The sequence below is a fragment of the Vicugna pacos genome, chromosome 9 (genome assembly GCF_048564905.1).
Source record: "Vicugna pacos chromosome 9, VicPac4, whole genome shotgun sequence".
Lineage (NCBI taxonomy): Eukaryota > Metazoa > Chordata > Mammalia > Artiodactyla > Camelidae > Vicugna > Vicugna pacos.
In genome coordinates this window covers 6,176,567-6,194,469 of record NC_132995.1, presented here as the reverse complement: position 1 = coordinate 6,194,469, position 17,903 = coordinate 6,176,567, and the positions used below count along the sequence as shown (strand labels likewise).

The following is a 17,903-nucleotide window of genomic DNA, read 5'->3' as shown; positions in this document are numbered from 1 at the left end:
AAATGGTTTGGTTTGGTTTGGTTTGATTTAATTTAATGGAAATAGCTTTTTGGGTGCTTGGGGTCTGATTATAACAGTAATGGTGGGGAGGGTATAGCTCAGTCGTAGAGCTCATGCCTGGCATCCACGAGGTCCTGAGTTTAGTACCCAGTACCTCTATTAAATAAATAAACCTAATCTCCCCCCTCCCTCTAAAAATGTGAAATAAAAAATACATGTAAAAACATTAGTGGTCTAATAATAGGCATGCCTGCTCATTAACACATTAATTAAAAACACCTTGGGTGGGTCTAATAAGCACAGTGTCTAAGTAGAGCAGGATTTTGAGGTGGATTAGATATGGCTGTATGAGAAATCATACAAATATAGCGGCATACAATGATTCACATTTATTCATCTCGGTTTCCATGGGTCAGGGATGTGGGTGCAGCTGAGGGGGTGCTCGGCTCAGGGTGTGACCTGCTGCCATCAAGGTTTCAGCTTTGGTCTCATCTGAGGTTCAGAGGGCCTCTTCCCAGTGCCTGTAGTTTTAGCAGGAGAATCACTGTGGCCTCAGAGGTCTCCCCTCCCCCTTTAAAGAGTTTCCACCTGATTCAGTCAGGCTTACCCAGGAGGGGAAAAAAATCTCTTTGATTAATTTAAAATTAACCTATTTGATAATTACCATATGATCCAGCAATCCCACTCCTGGGCACATATCTGGAAAAGATGAAGACTAATTTGAAAAGATACTTGCACCCTAATGTTCATAGCAGCACTGTTTACAATAGCCAAGACATGGAAACAACCCCAGTGTCCACTGACAGATGACTGGATAAAGAAGATGTGATACACACACACATATACACACACATATACATACATACATATACACACACATACATAAATACACACACACACACACACAATGGAATGTTAATATTACTCAGCCATAGAAAAGAATGAAATAATTCCATTTGCAGCAACATGGATGGACATAGAGATGATCACACGAAGTGAAGTAAGTCAGAGAAAGACACATATATGCTATCACTCATATGTGGAATCTAAAAAAACAAAGCAAATGAACTTATTTACAAAACAGAAATAGACTCACAGATAAAGAAAACAAACATATGGTTACCAAAGGGGAAAAGTGAGAGAGGGGTAAGTTGGGAGAGGGATAAGCTGAGGGAACTATACTCAGTATCTTGTAATAACCTACAATGGACAAGAATCTGAAAAAGAATATATATAACTGAATCACTTTGCTGTACACCTGAAACACTGTCAATCAACTCTACTTCAATTTTTAAAAAATTAACTGATTTGAAGCCTTAAGGACATCTGGAAAAATCCCTTCACCCTTGCCATATAAGGTCACCTAATTAAGAAAATATTTTAAAATGCTATCCATCTTCTTTGTCATATAACTCAACCTATTCCTTGGTGTATGTAACACAAGTGGGCAGAGATCTTTACAATTCTTCCCACTCCATGAGTAGTTGAAGCAACTATCACCTGACATGCAAGCATCTGTCATTTATGCTGGGGACAAGGGCACAGGGGCTAATCCCACTTTGATGTGTTGCTCAAATTCTCAGTTGAAGGAAGGATCGGGTTCCAGTTTCATGAGAGATTTAAGCTTCTACCATCGCAGCTCACAGACACCTGAATCTCCGATTTGACCCAGGTCTCTAACCACACTTCTAATCCCACCAGCTCCCCAGTGACCTTGTCCATCCTGTGGTCTGTGACCTAGTGCAGCTCAGGCCAACAGAAATATGAGTCATACAAGTAACAGGTAAATTAATTTTAGCAATATTTTTTATTTATCCCATTGCTCCGAAATAGAATCATTTCAACATGGAATCAATGTAAAACATATTGAGGTAGGGCTATGGCTCAGTGGTAAAGCACATGCCTGAAATTCACAAGGTCCTGGGTTCAATCCTCAGTAACTCCACTAAAATAAATAAATAAATAAATAAAACATATTAATGAGATATTACACATTTCTTTTGTATATGAAGTCTTAAGAATCTAGTGTGTGTTTTACAGTCAGAGCACATCTCAGTTCAGACTTGCCACAGTCCATCACTCAGTTGTTCCAAGTGGCTGCCATCTTGGAAAGGACAGAACTTGACATGGGTGACGCCACTTTTGCCTCGAGTTCAGACCTCACCTGTACCCTATATTCGTGTATCCCTGTCCAATACCATCTCCTTTTCAACAACATTAGATTCTTCCTTAGTGTGGTAGAGAGAGTTTGTCATAACTTTTCATTCTTAATAGCAACACAGAGCAAATGTAATTGATTGAGTCAGAATGCTTGGACATCAGAGAAAAAATAATTAAAAAAATCAAAACCTATTGAAACATTTGGAACAATAGAAAAGAAAAAAAAATAAGATTCAGGATCCATAGAACATACTGTGTAGGTAGGGGTCAAGGTGTAGGCTCAGGTAATTCATGGGAATTCATTCAAATGAAAAATCTCTGCTTTTCAACAGACAACGTTAAGAAAGTGAAAAGACAGACCACAGACTGGGAGAAATATTTCAAGGTGATCTTCCTGACAGAGACCTGTATCCAGAATCTATAAAGAACATTTACGGTGAGAGGGTATAGCTCAGTGGTAGAGTGTGTGCCTAGCATGCATGGAGGTTCAATCCCCAGTACCTCCATTAAAAATAAATAAATAAACAATTACCCCCCAAAACAAACAAACAAAAAGAATGTTTATAATTTGTAAATAAGAAAACAACACAGTGTAAAAAATACACAAAAGACTTGAGCAGATGCCTTGACGAAAGTTATACAAAGGGCCAGTAAGCACACGGGAAAAGATACTGGACAACATTAATGGTTGGGGCAATGCAAATGACAAGCATGAGATCATCTCTTCATCCCTACAAGAATGATTAAAATTAAAGACTGATTTTATGAAGGGCTGGAGGGGATATGGAGCCTCGAACTCTCAAGCATCACTGATAGAAATGCAAAATGGTAGAACACACTAGGAGACATTTTTAGCAGTTTCTTATAAACATACACCTAACAGAGAACCCAGTCATGTGCTCCTAGGTTTACCCAAGAAAAGTGAAAGTTTATGTCCACAGAAAGACTTGTACATGACAGCTCATAGCCACTTTATTTGTAACTGCGTTAACCTGGGAACCAGCCAGATGTCCATCAACAGGAAAATGTGATACACCCATACAGTGGAATACCCCTCAGCAATGAAAAGGAGTGGACAACCGTTATATACAACATCAATGAATCTCAGAAGAATTGTACAGAGTGAACGAAGGCAGACACAAAAGAGCACATGCTATGTTGGTTTTTTTTTTTTGTTTGTTTTTGTTTTCGCTTTGGGGGGAGATAATCCGGTTTATGTATTTACTTTTTTATTTTAATGGAGGCATTGGGGATTGAACCCAGGACCTTGTGCATCCTAAGCACGTGCTTTACCACAGAGCTATACCCTCACGCTATGTAGTTTCATTTATATGAAATTTTAGAAACGGAAAAACTATACTATAGTAACAGAAAACAGTACGTGACCGCTTTGGGGTTGGGCGGGGGAGGTGTTGACTAGAAAGGATCATGAAAGAACTTTCTGGGGCGACAGATATATTCCACAAGCTGCATTCATCTTCATTCAAATAGTAACTTTTTCTGCAAGTCGAGGAAAGCTTCCTGGAGGAGGTGGCGACCAAGCTGCTCCCTGACTGACGTTCAAGAATTGGCCACACGAAGGGAGTGGGTGTTCCTGGCAAGGGTAGGACTTGGCAGAGGCCAAGTGGCTTGAGTGGGGTCACTGGGTTTGAGAAACGTGGAACAATTAAGTAGAGGGCTAGGAGTTAAATGCCTTGACGCCTGAGTCCTATTCCTGACGTGTTTCGGGACTCCGGACACGACCTCTCTCTCTTTGGGCCTCTCATTGTTTCAGTTTTCCCTCAGTAAAATGGGCACAAGCCACCTTGTTCCTCCTGGATTCCCTTTAGGCTAGGAGAATCCACCGAAAGGACGATGAGTGACAGTTTCTTTGAACCAATAGCTGGAGCCTAAAACCCTGCCTTCTTTTCTCATAGGCCAATCGCCGTGTTCTCCTTGAGGCCAGCCGCTCGGCGGAGGCTGGCCCAAAGCCTCCTGACGTCACATATTTGCTAAACCAATAACAATTATTAAGAGGCGGGTGATTTTTGGTGATGGACAGCTCTATTTCAAGATGTCCGCTTAGCGCGAGGTCCGCCGGGAAGCTTTGAGGCGGTGCTGAGGGAGAATGGGCGGGAACTCTCGGTTGATTTTGCCCAATCATCAGTCGCGCTTCTTGCGATAGACGGGCAGTCTTTCCCATCCCGGTCGACTTAAGGGGGCGGGGTTCAGCAGCCAGACTGGGCGGGCCCCTCAACTTTGATGGGCGTCTCCTTTGTCCAATACTTAAACGGCATTCCCAGACGGGTCACCTCCACTGCCAATGAGATCTCCTGGCGGGGTCTCGGTGGGCGGGCCATGGACCCTCCGGTATAAGGCGGTCCCGTGGGAGTGCGGAGAACGGGGGGGTCTCGGCGGCCGGAGGAGGAGTAGGTGCGGGTGAAGATGGCGGCAGCCGAGGCCGCGAACTGCATCATGGAGGTGAGTGCCTGGAGCGCCGCTGGGGGAGGGGGCGCTTGAGGGTCGGTGTTTTATGCCTCTGTCGTGGGGAAGGGGCTCCGAATCGCCAGATTGGGGCTGAAGGTCCGCAACCGTACGAAGGGGGCGTCGCATGCTCCGGATCCAGGCATATCGTTTGAGATGCGGTTTCTCTAGCTTTCAAGGTTCCGAAGCACCCAGCCAAACGGAGGGTCTAGTGCCCCTCCCACGTGGAGGAGGGCTGGGGGCGCTTCCGGACTAGCCCCCACGTGGCCGCGGCGCGGTGGGTGGGGAGGGGTGTGCCGTGCCCGCTGGCCCCGCGGGCTCCACGTGTGGGACAAAGGCCCCGCCCCCGGCCGGGGGAGGGGCGCCTCGGGGGGGCGGGGAGGAGGCTCCGACCCTCCCTCTGAGGCCCCCTGCCCTCCTCCCCAGGGGTTCGTGACATGCACCTTGGGGTGAGACTTACTTGAGGACCTCTGCGAAGTAAAGAATCTCTTGGGAGGGGCAGTGTCTCTCCACCCTCTACGAACCCGTTCCCGGGACCAGGACATCTTAGGTGTCGGTCCTGGTTTCGTGCACTCATGGGTTAGGATTAGAGGAAGACGAAGAATTGGTTCCCTCTGGCCCTCTACCCCACCCCCAGTTTCCTGTACCTCGATTCTCCCCTGCCCGAGTCTTTGGGAGATGGGGGATGGGGCATGCCCCTGTGACCTCCCTCCGGGTGGTTGGGGGGGCATCTAGCTGAAGGAGATCTTTCCCGATAAGGCGCCGTGCACCCCCTTGTGGCCATATCTGGGTGTGTGGGAGGGACATCTTTTTCATGGGGCGTGTCCCAAAGCCCACCTCCCAGTTTGAGCCCTCTGGGGGGGAGGGGAGGGGAGGGAATATTGGCAACGAGCATTATCCCCTGCTGGAGCCCTTTCTCTCCCCGGGGCATCTGTGAGGGTGGGAGTTGACCTCCCTCTTCCTGAAGCCCCGTATGAGGGTCTTGAGCCTGGATGCCTGAAATGGTGTCCATGAGGTTTGGTTCTTGTGCAGCCATGGAGGACTTGTTCTTGTGCTGCGTTTCAAGCTCTTTGGGGACTTGTCTGGCGGCGGTATCGGTGGTATTGAGAAATGGGCCCCCGTTGGAAATCCCCTAAGCCGCCCTTCTTTATAGGCGTCTTCATGGGCTTGGCTGAATTAGAGGTGGTGGGGCTTGGAGCCCAGGGAGTCATGTCTGTGATTTCATGCTTCTTGGAGCCTGGAGGGTGGTTATACCTGGAAGAGATGTAATCTGACGGGGGCTTCCGTACTCTCACCCTGTACCTCGTAGCATTCTCTGGAAGGGGAGGTCAGATCCCAACAGGCATATCATTGTGGGGCGACTCCCAGGGGTCGCTCCCATGACTCCTGTCCCTGTTGGCTCTCTCCTGGACCAGGGCCTGTATGGGCGGAGGAAATATCTTCCCTAGAGGTTGTCTCGGAACTTCACTCCACTCCTGGGGGGTGGTTCAGGGCCTGGAATGGTTGTTTGAATGGGGGAAGATGGGCTTAAGGATCCAGAGTCTGACCTCCTCCCTAGGACTCTGCATTCCTGGGTAGAGGGTACTGATCGAGGCGATTGGCTCTAACTGGTTTTGTTTGGGACTTCCTGAGTCCAAGGCAGGAGCTCAGGGCCAGGGTGTCAGCTCTGGTGGGGACGCCTTTGTGCCACACCTCCTTTCTGGAAGCCTCTCAGATGAGAGACTGGTTTGCAGTGGGGGCAGATGCCCAGTGGGTACACACCCTGCCAGCCCCCCTCCCCCAGCTACTCATGGCACCCCAGGATGGGAGTTTGTGTCAGGAAGTGTCACCTAATCTGGGGGGATTAGATGATGAGGGGGAGCGACAGCTGGCAGTGCCTTTGTGCCCAGCGGGTGCCAGTTCTTCTGGCCTGGATTGGGGAGGGATGTCTGGTCAGGTGCCTGGGCAGAGAGGGACAGTGCGGGGAAAAGCCACCGTCTCTCCAGCCACAGCTGGGATAGACCCCCTTCCCTTCTCCCTCCACTTCTCCCACCCCTTTTAAAAAAACAGCCTTACCTCTTCACTTGCTCCCTCCACCACCACTCCCCACAAAGGAAAAGCAAAACTGTAAGAAACACCCCTTTCTATCCCTAAGAGCCAGGGTCCCTTGGCCTGGCCCTCCTCTAGCCACTCCCAGTAGCTAATCCTTTCTCCCTGTTACTCTCTCCTAGAATTTTGTAGCCACCTTGGCTAATGGGATGAGCCTCCAGCCGCCTCTTGAAGAAGTAAATATCCTTTTGTGAGACCCCCCTCCCCACACATACATAATCTTGTCACACATCAGACCCTTTCCAGTGGTCTAACTCTGATCCCTCTTGCTTCATACCAGTTGACGCTGTGCCCCTGAAACACTTAGTACAAACTCCCTCCAGGTTTGTGGCCCCCATCTGGCCTACCTCAATACTGTGGCTACTTCCTTAACTCCATTTCCAGCCCTGCTTTGTCCTTCCCTGTGTCTGCCCCAGCTCTACCTTCCCCTCCCTCCCCAGCTGTGGGCTGAGCTAGAGACGGGGGCAGAGAGACTGGAGAGATGGTAGGCATGGCTGGGGTACTCTCCTAGCTGGTGCTTTGGGGGGGGTGGATCCTGGAAGAGGAAAATGGGGTTGTTCCATTTTAGGGGTTTCTGGGAGAGGCAAGATGACAGGTGGGGGCTGTAGGGTTGCCATGGTACGGTTTGGGGGTGGTTTCTGTACTCCACGGAGAAGTAGGGACCTGGAGGTTTAAGAGTCGGTGGGGAGCCCCCAGATTTGACCCCAGCTCCCATCCACCCCTTCCCAGGTCTCCTGTGGCCAGGCAGAAAGCAGCGAGAAGCCCAATGCTGAGGACATGACGTCCAAAGATTACTATTTCGACTCGTATGCCCACTTCGGCATCCACGAGGTGCGTATGGACGGCTCCTAAGTCTGCAGAATCTTCAGGGGGTTCATGTTGGGAGGACGGAGTGACTTAATTTCTAACGCATGCGCACGGCTTCCTCTGGCAGCTGGCCGCCCCTCTGCGCATGCGAGACTCATACCCCGGGGTCGCCTCGCCCAGCCGTTGCCTTGGAGACAGAGGCTAGCCTGGCACTCTGCCAGCCCCTCTTGGGAGGCTGGGGCTGGAGCGCGCATGTGTGCCTGAGACTCCAGCCAGAGGTCAAGGCCTGCTGGTCTCTGTCGCCCTCTAGTGACTGGCGGTGGGACTGTTCCCCAGCTGCTCCCGCCCAGTGTGCTGACAGCTTCTCGACCCTTCTGCACGCTGGAGAGGCTGATGTCCCAGAAGGCAGCCGGGACAGGGTTGTGAAGATTTTTCTTTTTCCTTTCTTTTTTTACTTTCTTTAATTGTGATAAAATACGCATAACAAAATTTCCCACTTTCACGTGTACAGTTCAGTGGCATTAAGTTACTGAGGACTTTTAAAAGCCAAGGATCTCAGGGGCTTAGGAGGCAGTGGTAGAATCTGGCTAAGATGAGAGTTTAGTCCATCCAGTCAGATTTTACAAACATGGAAACAGACTTGTTCCGAGTGGACTAAGCAAGTTCGAAGGTTGAGGGCTAGCACTTCAAACTGTGAGTGTGTTGGAGGCCAGGGCACCCTGTTTTCCAGCTGGGGATGCAAGCCCACTCATGGTCTCTTTGTACCCCCCCCCCCCAGGAAATGCTGAAAGATGAGGTCCGAACCCTCACATACCGAAACTCCATGTTTCACAACCGGCACCTGTTCAAGGACAAGGTGGTGCTGGACGTGGGCTCCGGCACAGGGATCCTCTGCATGTTCGCTGCCAAGGCTGGGGCCCGCAAGGTCATCGGGGTGAGTGTCCTAGGTGGCCGGGTGGGGCTGGGCCTGGGCCTGGGGACGGAAAGGGGGCCTCTTGGGGCTCAGGGAGTGGATGGAGGGGGGTGGGGGCTGAGGGTGGGACTGGGGGGGGGCCTCACCCTCCCTTCTTCCTGGGCCCCCAGATCGAGTGTTCCAGTATCTCTGATTATGCGGTGAAGATCGTCAAAGCCAACAAGTTAGACCACGGTGAGCCCAGGAAGAGAACGGGTTTGTGGGGATGGGGAGCGGGTGATCCCAGCTTCCTAGGGGCCCTCAGCAAGGGGATGGTGGCCACTGAGCTCCAAATCAGGCGTTCTCCCCCCATGAGCTCAGTGTTGCCGACAGCTTGAGAATCCAACCTTCTCAGAACCAGCCCCCTGATGAGCTGTTTTAGAATCCGAGTGTCAAAGTCACAAGCCTAGTGTCTGTCTTTTGAAAACAAAAAGCAGGGCAAGAAGCAGTCGTTCGTTTTTAAAGTGAGTGATAGAGTCATGTGGTTGGCATGACTCGGGTGAAATTGCCAAGACCCCCATCCTTCATGTCCTGCCGCGCTCCTCCACAGGCGCCTGACGGCCTCATCTTCCCATAGTGAGAAGTCTTCCATCTGCCTCTCAGCCACCCTTCTCTGAGTTCAGCCAATACTGCTGCCTTCCAGAGAAATCTGTACCTACCTGTGAATGTTTCTACATTTACATACATATTTGTGACACGAACAGCATTTTGTACACACAAGTCTTGCCTTTTGCTTTTTCATCTGTTTATCGTGTAGTTGAACAGATTTCAGGATGTTGAGAGGACCTCATTCTTTTGAGGGGGTTAGGTTTATTTGTTTATTTTATTTAAATGGCGGTACTGGGGATTGAACCCAGGACCTCGTGCATGCTAAGCATGTGCTCTACCACTGAGCTATCCCATCCCCCCAAGAGGAGTCTCACCCTTTTTTGATGATGGCCATCAGCTGCATTTCACCTGCTATCTTACCCAAGTTTCTGATGCTGGATATTTAAGCCGCTTCTGAGATTTTCATCCTCCAGCATGAAATTTCAGATTTCCCATCTGAACTAGTTTTATCTCTCAGGTCAGTTTATAAAAGTAGGATTGCATGGGTCCAAAACGTAAGTTGGGCAGAAATTGCCCAGTTGCCCTTCCTACCTGCAGGGTTTGCAGGGTTTGCAGGGCAGAGAACATGGGAAGATGGTGGGTGTTCCAGGTGTTAGGGTTCTTGGCATTCTAGAAACTAAAGGGATTTTTTGAAAAAGACTAGAAGAATGAACCCCCAGGTACCCATCACTCAGCTTAAAATATCCCCATTTGAAGTAAATTCCAGCTGTGTGAATCTAGCAGTATTTGTCTCCAGTAGCTAAGACCATTTTATAAACATGACCATGGTGGAGTGGGAATAGCTTAGTGGTGGAGTGTATGCTTAGCATGCACAAGGTCCTGGGTTCAATCCCCAGTACCACCATTAAAACAAACAAACAAATAAACCTAATTACCTCCCCCCTCAAAAAAAAAATTAAAATCCATGTCTGTTAGTGGCAAAATCTTAACATCACCTAATACCTAATCCACGTAAAATTTCTGCTTTTGCCTGAAAAAGAAAAATGCTACCATGAATGATTTTTAAAACAAAGTTATCAGGGTGTGGCTTCAGCTCACAGAGTCCTTTGAAGATGCCCAGATACAGCCCCTAGCCTTTCCTTGAGAAGATAAGGGCTGCCCTGGTGGGGTCCCCAGGCCCTGGATCCCCCCAACTCCCAAGGGAGATGAGCAGACAGGTCTCCTCAGGGCTGGTGGCATGTGTCCTCATCTGCCCTGCAGTGGTCACCATCATCAAGGGGAAGGTGGAGGAGGTGGAGCTTCCAGTGGAGAAGGTGGACATCATCATCAGCGAGTGGATGGGCTACTGCCTCTTCTACGAGTCGATGCTCAATACCGTGCTCTACGCCCGAGACAAGTGGCTGGTGAGGCCCCAGGCGGGGCAGGAGCACTCGTGCAGGCTGGGGTCCTCTGGCTATTTGTGGAGCACATGCCAGGGTCCGGGCTGAAAACAAAAGCCATGCGAAGTGTTTCCGACGGGGGCTGAATATGGGGGCATTGACGACACAGATGTGAGGAGGCTCACAGCCAGGACAGAGGAGAACCGGCCCTGAGAGCTAGACAGGGACCAGGAGACAGCAGTGTTGGGAGGGAGTTCGTGCCCAGGAGAGAGCCAGAGAGGGCAGAGGGGTAGGGAGGGACTGGGGGCTGTGGTCCCAGGTCCTCAGACCTAAGCAGGCCTCCCAGAGGAGGGGACTGAGACCTGAACGAAGGATGAGAAGGGGCCGCACAGGATCTGAGGGAGAAAGCACACTGGGCAGAGGATTTCAGCCAGTGCAAAGGTCCTGGGGCAGGAGTGCGCCTGCTGTGTGTTGAGCAGCAAGGAAGCTGGTGTGGAACAAGGATCTGGAGGCGCACTGGGCGGTGAAGTCGGAAGTGAGGGGTGGAGGGGCCTGTGCAGAACTCGCAGGGCTGCCTGTGAGACTTTGCTGTATTCCTCAGAGGAGCCAGCGTGGATTCTGAGGATCCCTCAGAGGTTCTGAAGCACAGGGTCCGACTTAGATGCTCCTGGGAGCTGTCAGGCAGCCAGCTGGGCAGTGGACGAGGGCTTAGGGCTGAGGCTGGGGGTCCAGGAGGAGGCGGCTGTGGGAAGTGTTGGTAGCTCAGACCAGGGTGGGGGCAGGGAGGTGGATAAAGAGACCAAATGGGCAAGGTTCGTGGGTGAAATTGCCAAGGCCCCCATCCTTGATGTCCTGCTGCGCTCCTCCACAGGCACCTGACGGCCTCATCTTCCCAGACCGAGCCACACTGTATGTGACGGCCATCGAGGACCGGCAGTACAAAGACTACAAGATCCACTGTGAGCGTGCGGGGCGGGGAGCTTTTGGGGTGGGGCGGGCTGGGTGCCTCCTGCTCCCCTCTCCCCACCTCAGGCTCACTCCTCCTTCCCACCCCCTCCCCAGGGTGGGAGAACGTGTACGGCTTTGACATGTCTTGCATCAAAGACGTGGCCATCAAGGAGCCCCTGGTGGATGTGGTGGACCCCAAGCAGCTGGTCACCAACGCCTGCCTCATAAAGGTGAGGGGGCGGCTGTGGCTGGGTGTCCCGCAGAGTATGAATCAAACTGAAGAACTGTCAGCACCTGCAACACACGTGGGAGTGTGGGACATCGGGGCCCAGAGAGCTTGCTTGCCTGAGATCTTGGGAGCCTGAAGGTGGTGCTCCAGGCCTGAAGAAGCCACTTCATTTAAAAAGCTTTGAGCCAGGCTCGGCCGGCTGTTGGTTTCCAGAACAAGGGAGAGAGGTGAGCTGACCCTGTCCCCAGGGGTACACAATCCAGAGGGCACCCCTGCCTGAGGTGGGCAGCTGAGACCCCAGGCCGGGCCTCCTCATGCAGGAAGCCTGGGGCCACGAGTGCGTTTGTACACATGGGGCCCTCCCTGATAAAGAAAACCAGCAGGTATCATTTTTTGAGGTACCCCCTCCCCAAGTGTCAAATCTTGCAGGGATGTCTGAAACCAGCAAAACTGGGCAGAGCAGGGAGTTTGTAAAGGGAGACAAGGAGGACAGTCACCCTGGCTGGGCACGTCTTCATGTCCTTGGTTAGAACCTCCAGTTTTGGTCTGAGAATGGTGCCAGGGAACAGTCAGAGGGTTTTTGGGGGGGGGGGTATTTATTTATTTAATGGAGGTACTGGGGATTGAACTAGGACCTCATGCTTGCTAAGCATGTGCTCTACCACTGAGCTACACCCTCCCTCCTGTCCGAGGCTTTTAAACAGGGATTTGACACTGTCTGATGGACACTGCTGTGAAATTGTCACACTGGCCGATTATGTAGAATAAGGGACGTTAGGGCGGAAGGCGGAAGGCGGAAGCTGCAAGCCTGCTTGAGATGCTACGGAAGCAGAGAGATGCTGGCGCCCAGGCGAAGCGGGGTGGGAGGGCAGTACAGGGAATAGCGGGGAGGTGAGGGAAGTGGGCGATTCTCCAGGGAGCAGCAGTAGTTCCAGGAAGTGGACCTGTCAGGTTTGGGGTTGAGGTAGGGAGAGAAAGGACAGGCGATCCCGCGGTGGGGGCGGGGGGGTGGGGCAGCCAGGTTATACGGTTGAACGCTGGGCTGGAGGTCAGGGAGTGGCGCTCACTGAGGCTTGTCCCACAGGAGGTGGACATCTACACAGTCAAGGTGGAAGACCTGACCTTCACCTCCCCCTTCTGCCTGCAAGTGAAGCGGAACGACTATGTGCACGCGCTGGTGGCCTATTTCAACATCGAGTTCACCCGCTGTCACAAGAGGACCGGCTTCTCCACCAGTGAGGCGGGGTCCGGGGAACGGGTCGGGGTAGGATGGGGCACGTGACAAGAATGGACAAAGGGAGCCACAGAGACACAGAGGACCCAGGTTCTGACACTTGCTCTGGCCACTAAGCCCTGAGCATGCAGAGCCTCCATCCACCCACTCCATGAAACAGCCCCTCTCCCGGGCTTGATGAAGTGGAAGGGACAAGGCCAGGGTGGGGCCTGGAAGGGACAGGAGGCTGCTGGGCCCAGCTGACCCGCCTCCTCCCTCGTATCCTCGCTCCCCTCCCCCCTCCCCTCCCCCCACCCCGCTCAGGTCCTGAATCCCCGTACACGCACTGGAAGCAGACGGTGTTCTATATGGAGGACTACCTGACAGTGAAGACGGGCGAGGAGATCTTCGGCACCATTGGCATGCGGCCCAATGCCAAGAACAACGTGAGGCTCTGGGGGAGCCGGGGGTGGACTCAAGGGGCTCCTCTGCCTGTTCTGGGGCCCCAGCACTACTCAGCCCGAGGCCTGCTGGCCAGCCTGGGTATGCTCTGCTCTGCTCTGGCCTCGTCCGGTCTGGGCCCCCCAGGGTCTATCTCCGAAACCCAGTTTTATTGAGCACCTACTGGAAACCTAGGGGCCTTGGGGCCCTAGTTGGGTCAAGCTGGACCCCTGCCTTCCTGATGCTCATGTTCTAGATACAGGGCCGTCACATGGTCGGTGCCAGCCGGAGATGGCATCTGTCACGCTGGGAAGAGGGGTGGGCAGGGCCAAAGGGAAAGCTGCTGGGATATCCTTGCTCAGGGATGGGGGTGAGGAGGGGGTGGAAGGCTGTTTATTCCCCTGCTTTTTTCTCCCAAGCACCTGGCAGGACAGAGCTGCCAGCAGCTGAGACACGTGGGGAAGCCCATCTGGGGCAAAGTCACAGCCCCAGAGCAGCCAGCATGGGTTGGTGTGGTCTGGGTCAGAAATGTCGGTGGGGCGGGGTGTGAGTCTGGCTGATGCCCAGGGGAACTTGGACAAGGTCATACCTGCTTTCTAAGGGAGGTAAGAGCCAGTTTAAGGGGAGATTCTCAGCCAGGGGTGATTCTGCTCCCCTGCTTCCCAGGACACTTGTCATTGTCTAGAGACATTTTAGGGCATCACAGCTGAAGAAGGGGTACTCCTGGCATGTAGTGGTTGAGGCCAAGGGAGCTGCAGAACATCTGCAGGGCACAGAATAACCAGAATCCCCCTACAGGGAAGAGTGGTCCAGCCGCACATGTCCGTAGTGGAGAGGCTGAGAGAACCCAAACTAAAGAGACACAGACCCAGAGAGGGAGGAGGAAGCTAGCAGCCAAGCATGCAGTGCAGTGAGGCCTGCAGGCAGAAGTCACTGAGGTCACTGGTGACTTTGCCCCAGCCTCTCCAGAGGGTGCTGGGAGCCATGGGCATAGGAGGGTTGGCACCTTGGAAGCTCTGCAGAAGAGGAAGTGGAGACAGTGGGGTGGGGGCATGGAGGTTTTTGGGAGGAGGAAGTGTGCTGGAGAGAGGTTTGCTTCTTACAAAAGAAGGAAGAAATAACTTGCTGATGGGAATAGTTTTGATGGGAGAACTTTCCTAACACAAGAGACAGCACCCAGGGCCTGCCCTCCTCACGGGCTTGGGGGGTTGGTTGGCTGGGTACCAGGTAGGTTTGAGGATGTCATACGGAGCTTCTCCCTGGTAGGCAGGGTTCAAGGCAAATGCTGGGTGTGGGACCAGCAAAGGGCCTCCGTCTTGGGCCTGAGTTAAAAGCAGGGCCCTGCCCAGGCTTGGGAAGGGGGTGTTGACAGCTGGGGAGCCCTTGGCATTTTGCGTGGTCTGGGCTGGCTACCCTCCCGCTGCCCCCTGTCTGCCTGCCCTGCCCCAGGTCCCCCCTCACACCGTCACTCTCCCCACAGCGTGACCTGGACTTCACCATCGACCTGGACTTCAAGGGCCAGCTGTGTGAGCTGTCGTGCTCCACCGACTACCGGATGCGCTGAGGCAGCGCCCGGGTTCTCCCATCCCGGCCAGGCCGGCCCTGCAAGGGCCCAGGGGCTGCAGCATTCTCAGTCGATTTGGGGGCTCCCCCTTCCTCTCCCTCCCTCCCACAGAAGGGGGTTTTAGGGGCCGGGGGCGGGGGGGCACATCGTGACTGTGTTTTTCATAACTTATGTTTTTATATGGTTGCATTTACGCCAATAAATCCTCAGCTGGGATGGCTTAGCTTCCTGGGGCAAAGTGGGGTTGGGTGGGGTTCCACCCGCAGGTGCCGAGATGCCAGCCTGAGCCACTGAAAGCGTTGGGACAGTGCCTGCTGGTGGCAGCTGATTTGTCACCACTTCTGTGTCTGGGTCTCTCGCCACTTTTCCACTGCCTCTTGGGTCCTCTGCTCCCCACAGCCTGCTTACTTTAGTCTGTCCCACCTTGGCCCTTAGCTTATTCCCAGGGCCTTCCCTATGGATTCTTGGGGTCTGTCCCTTCCGCCACCCCCACCATGCCTCCTGAGGCCCTGTTCCCTCTTGTCCCCGCTGGGCAGGGCTCATGCTCCTAGCTGCCCTGCTGGGCTGGGGGAGGGTTGGGCTGTGGGTTCCCAGCATAGCTGGGCCTTTAAAGTTTCCCAGAAAGCCATCTCCCGCCCTCCCCCAGCTCACACATTGTTCCTCTCTGGCTGTTTTTTCCTGTCCAGGACCCTCCAAGGCCAGGCCAGGCCAGGGCTGACTGGCAGTGACGACTGCCTGCCCTCTGCAGCTGGGGAAACTGAGTCCTGAGGTGTATGTGTTGGGTAGAATTCTGTGTATGGAGGAAGGTGCTTGCTTCCTCCCACAGCCTTCCTGGAAGCTTGGGGTCGGGGTGTTCCAACCTGCCACATTTTTTTTCATTTTGAATTGGTTCTGCTTTGTTAAGTTCATAAGTATCAGTATTGACTTAACAGCAACTCACTTGACAAGTTGAGAACCTGCAGACCATCCCTTAAGTCTTGGTCAGGAAAGAATTCTGGACAACAAACAGGCTCAGACAGTAATTAAGTTAAATAAATACTTCCGGAGGTTGCTGCCCGACGCACGCTGAGGCCCAGCTAACCTTCACAGCCTCCTGAGGGGCTTCCTGTTCAGCCTCTGCTGCAGACATAGTGTCTACACCTGCCTGCTCTACCCAAGTTCCTGTCTAGAGTTGCTGGTTCCCCACGTTTCTGTCCACACGAGCTGGATCACCCAAGGCATCATCCTTGGCTTTCCTTTCCATGGCCCTTCTACACCTGCTTCAGGACAGCTGGAGCCCTCAGCCAGCCAGCACCTCATACCCATCTACACCTCTTCCTCTTGCAGGATGCTGTCCCTGCCATTTGTGCTAGAGCCCAGACTGCCTTTGGCCACAACTTACATGGCCCAGCCCCCTCTGGAAGCTAGCTGAGATTCTGGGGTCTCATGCTAGTTGGGTCCCTGGCAGGGATGAGGGTGAGGTCGTGTCTACACAGCCCAGTGCTTCCCCGCCCCCGTCCCCTTCCTGGAAGCCCAGCTGTTGCGTCGCCACTTGCAGGTGTCGGTTGCCCCGCCCCTCGTCCCTCCGCCCTTAAAGGGGTCGCGTCTCCCGAGGCCTCCGGGGGCAAAGACAGCGGCTCAGCGTGACCCGCACACCCGTGAGGGCTCCGTGGCCGCCGTGCCGGAGGTGGGCATCCGGGTTCTAATCCTGTCCTGGCGTGGGGGTGACTTTTGGCCTCAGTTTTCCCCGCCTGAGAAGTGGGAACGCCCTGATTCCTCGCGCCAAAGCAGGTGCTCAGAGGATTTTTCCAGACCCGGGAAGGGGGCTGGGCCACACCCCGGAGGAGCTGCTTCACTCCCAGGTTTCCCGTCCGCCCTACCTCCACGATGACAGCCCGCATCCTCCTGCTGATGCTCCTCGCTTCCTCCATCCTGGGGGACCCGGACTCCACGGGCAGGTGAGAAACGCCAGCGGCAGCTGGGACAGGGCGGGAAGGAGATTCGCAGGAGCGTGCGCTCTCTGGGCCACGGTTTTCCGCTTCGAGGGAATGGGAAGTTGATTTGGAAACACTCCCTGCCGATCTCGGAGTTCTGGCTTCCCTCACCGAGCCCCATTTCTCGAGTGGATTGTTTAAACCCGATCTTCTCCCACGCTCCATCCCCAGGCGGCCCCAGCACCAAGTCCTGCAGCGGCGCGGGCGTCTCTGTTCCCTGGGCACGTGTCAAATGCACCGCCTGCCAGAGTTGATATACTGGCTTCGCTCTGCCTCCACCAAGGAGGTCTCGGGGAAGGCTGGCCGCAAGCCCCAGGACCCTCACAGCTACGGGCGCCGCCGGCGGCGCGCGGCCAAAGTCCTGCTAAATCTCCAGGATTCCGGTTTGCAACAAGGAGGCCAGCGCAGTGCCCAGCTCGCTAGGTGATGTTGGACATTTCTCTGCACCTCCCCTGGCCTCGGTTTATCCATCTGTGTATTGGGGCCACGATCCCAAGTTTCTTTTCCCCTAACTCCACCTCCTGAGCTCTCTCTAGGCTGCGCTGGACCCCTGGGCACATCGGACCCACCATGGACAAAGAATATTAACGTCCAGAACTAAATAAAGCGGGAGTTACATGTTTCAGTCTCTGTCTATGCCTATTCTGGCCTCCTAGTCTGAGCCCGGCCCCTAATATATTCTCCCTTTTATCCATGCACCTTTTCCCTGACGGAAGTCCCACTCACTGTCTAACTTGAATCCAATCCGCTGTAGCACCTCCACGCCACCTCAATCCATGCAGAAACATCTTCCTTGGGTGGTTTTGGTGGGCTAACCCCACCCCAAATCAGCCCTCCTCCCTCCCCAGGGTGGTAGGGCCGAGATCCACTTTGGCTCTATACCCCACGCGCATGGGCTGCGAGTTCCAAGTTGAGCCTCTTTCCTGGAAGAGAAAGGAGGGTAAAAGGGACAAAGAACGGACTAGGGAGTCGAAGAACGTGGGATTCGGAGAAGAGGAGCTGCGTAGAACGGGGGAGGCCCAAGAGTGGAGAATCAGGCGGGTAGAAGGAGTCTGAGGGATAGGGATCGAATGGAGCGCCGGGATTGGACGCAAGGATTCGAAGGGGGCGGGATAGAACGCAGCGATTTGAAGGAGG

The 17,903-nt window shown here is 53.4% G+C and overlaps 2 protein-coding genes and 1 long non-coding RNA gene across 5 annotated transcripts; 2 read left to right on the top strand and 1 right to left on the bottom strand.

The window, feature by feature from the left end:
* Window positions 1-4,462: 4,462 nt before the first annotated feature.
* PRMT1 (protein arginine methyltransferase 1) lies at window positions 4,463-15,009 on the top strand. Of its 3 annotated transcripts, XM_015243062.3 has the most exons (11): window positions 4,519-4,620; window positions 6,834-6,887; window positions 7,441-7,542; window positions 8,297-8,452; window positions 8,602-8,665; window positions 10,280-10,422; window positions 11,270-11,357; window positions 11,461-11,576; window positions 12,660-12,810; window positions 13,113-13,234; window positions 14,710-15,009. In XM_015243062.3, the coding sequence occupies exons 1-11, from the start codon at window positions 4,585-4,587 to the stop codon at window positions 14,791-14,793; spliced, it is 1,116 nt and encodes a 371-aa protein (XP_015098548.3). In that variant the 5' UTR covers window positions 4,519-4,584; the 3' UTR covers window positions 14,794-15,009. The 3 variants fall into 3 exon arrangements, with proteins under 3 accessions (XP_072822775.1, XP_015098548.3, XP_072822776.1); XM_072966674.1 differs by lacking the exon at window positions 6,834-6,887 and having other exon boundaries at window positions 4,463-4,620; XM_072966675.1 differs by lacking the exons at window positions 4,519-4,620; window positions 6,834-6,887 and adding an exon at window positions 7,106-7,195.
* Window positions 9,192-17,896, bottom strand: LOC140698039 (uncharacterized). Its single transcript, XR_012075425.1, has 3 exons — window positions 17,493-17,896; window positions 16,653-16,810; window positions 9,192-10,502 (listed from the first exon to the last, which is right to left on the bottom strand). It is a non-coding gene; the product is annotated as an uncharacterized lncRNA (long non-coding RNA).
* Window positions 15,157-17,391, top strand: ADM5 (adrenomedullin 5 (putative)). The gene is given in 3 exon segments (XM_072966676.1): window positions 15,157-16,730; window positions 16,938-17,034; window positions 17,037-17,391. Coding segments are annotated over 3 exon segments (321 nt in total). The 5' UTR covers window positions 15,157-16,659; the 3' UTR covers window positions 17,190-17,391.
* Window positions 17,897-17,903: the final 7 nt, after the last annotated feature.

Bases quoted from the DNA above. Each gene is read 5' to 3' on its own strand.
- PRMT1 (XM_015243062.3), top strand. From the start codon at position 4,585: ATGGCGGCAGCCGAGGCCGCGAACTGCATCATGGAG. The intron at 7,543-8,296 runs GTGCGTATGGAC...CCCCCCCCCCAG, and splicing joins CCCACTTCGGCATCCACGAG to GAAATGCTGAAAGATGAGGT. The intron at 8,666-10,279 runs GTGAGCCCAGGA...TCTGCCCTGCAG, and splicing joins AGCCAACAAGTTAGACCACG to TGGTCACCATCATCAAGGGG.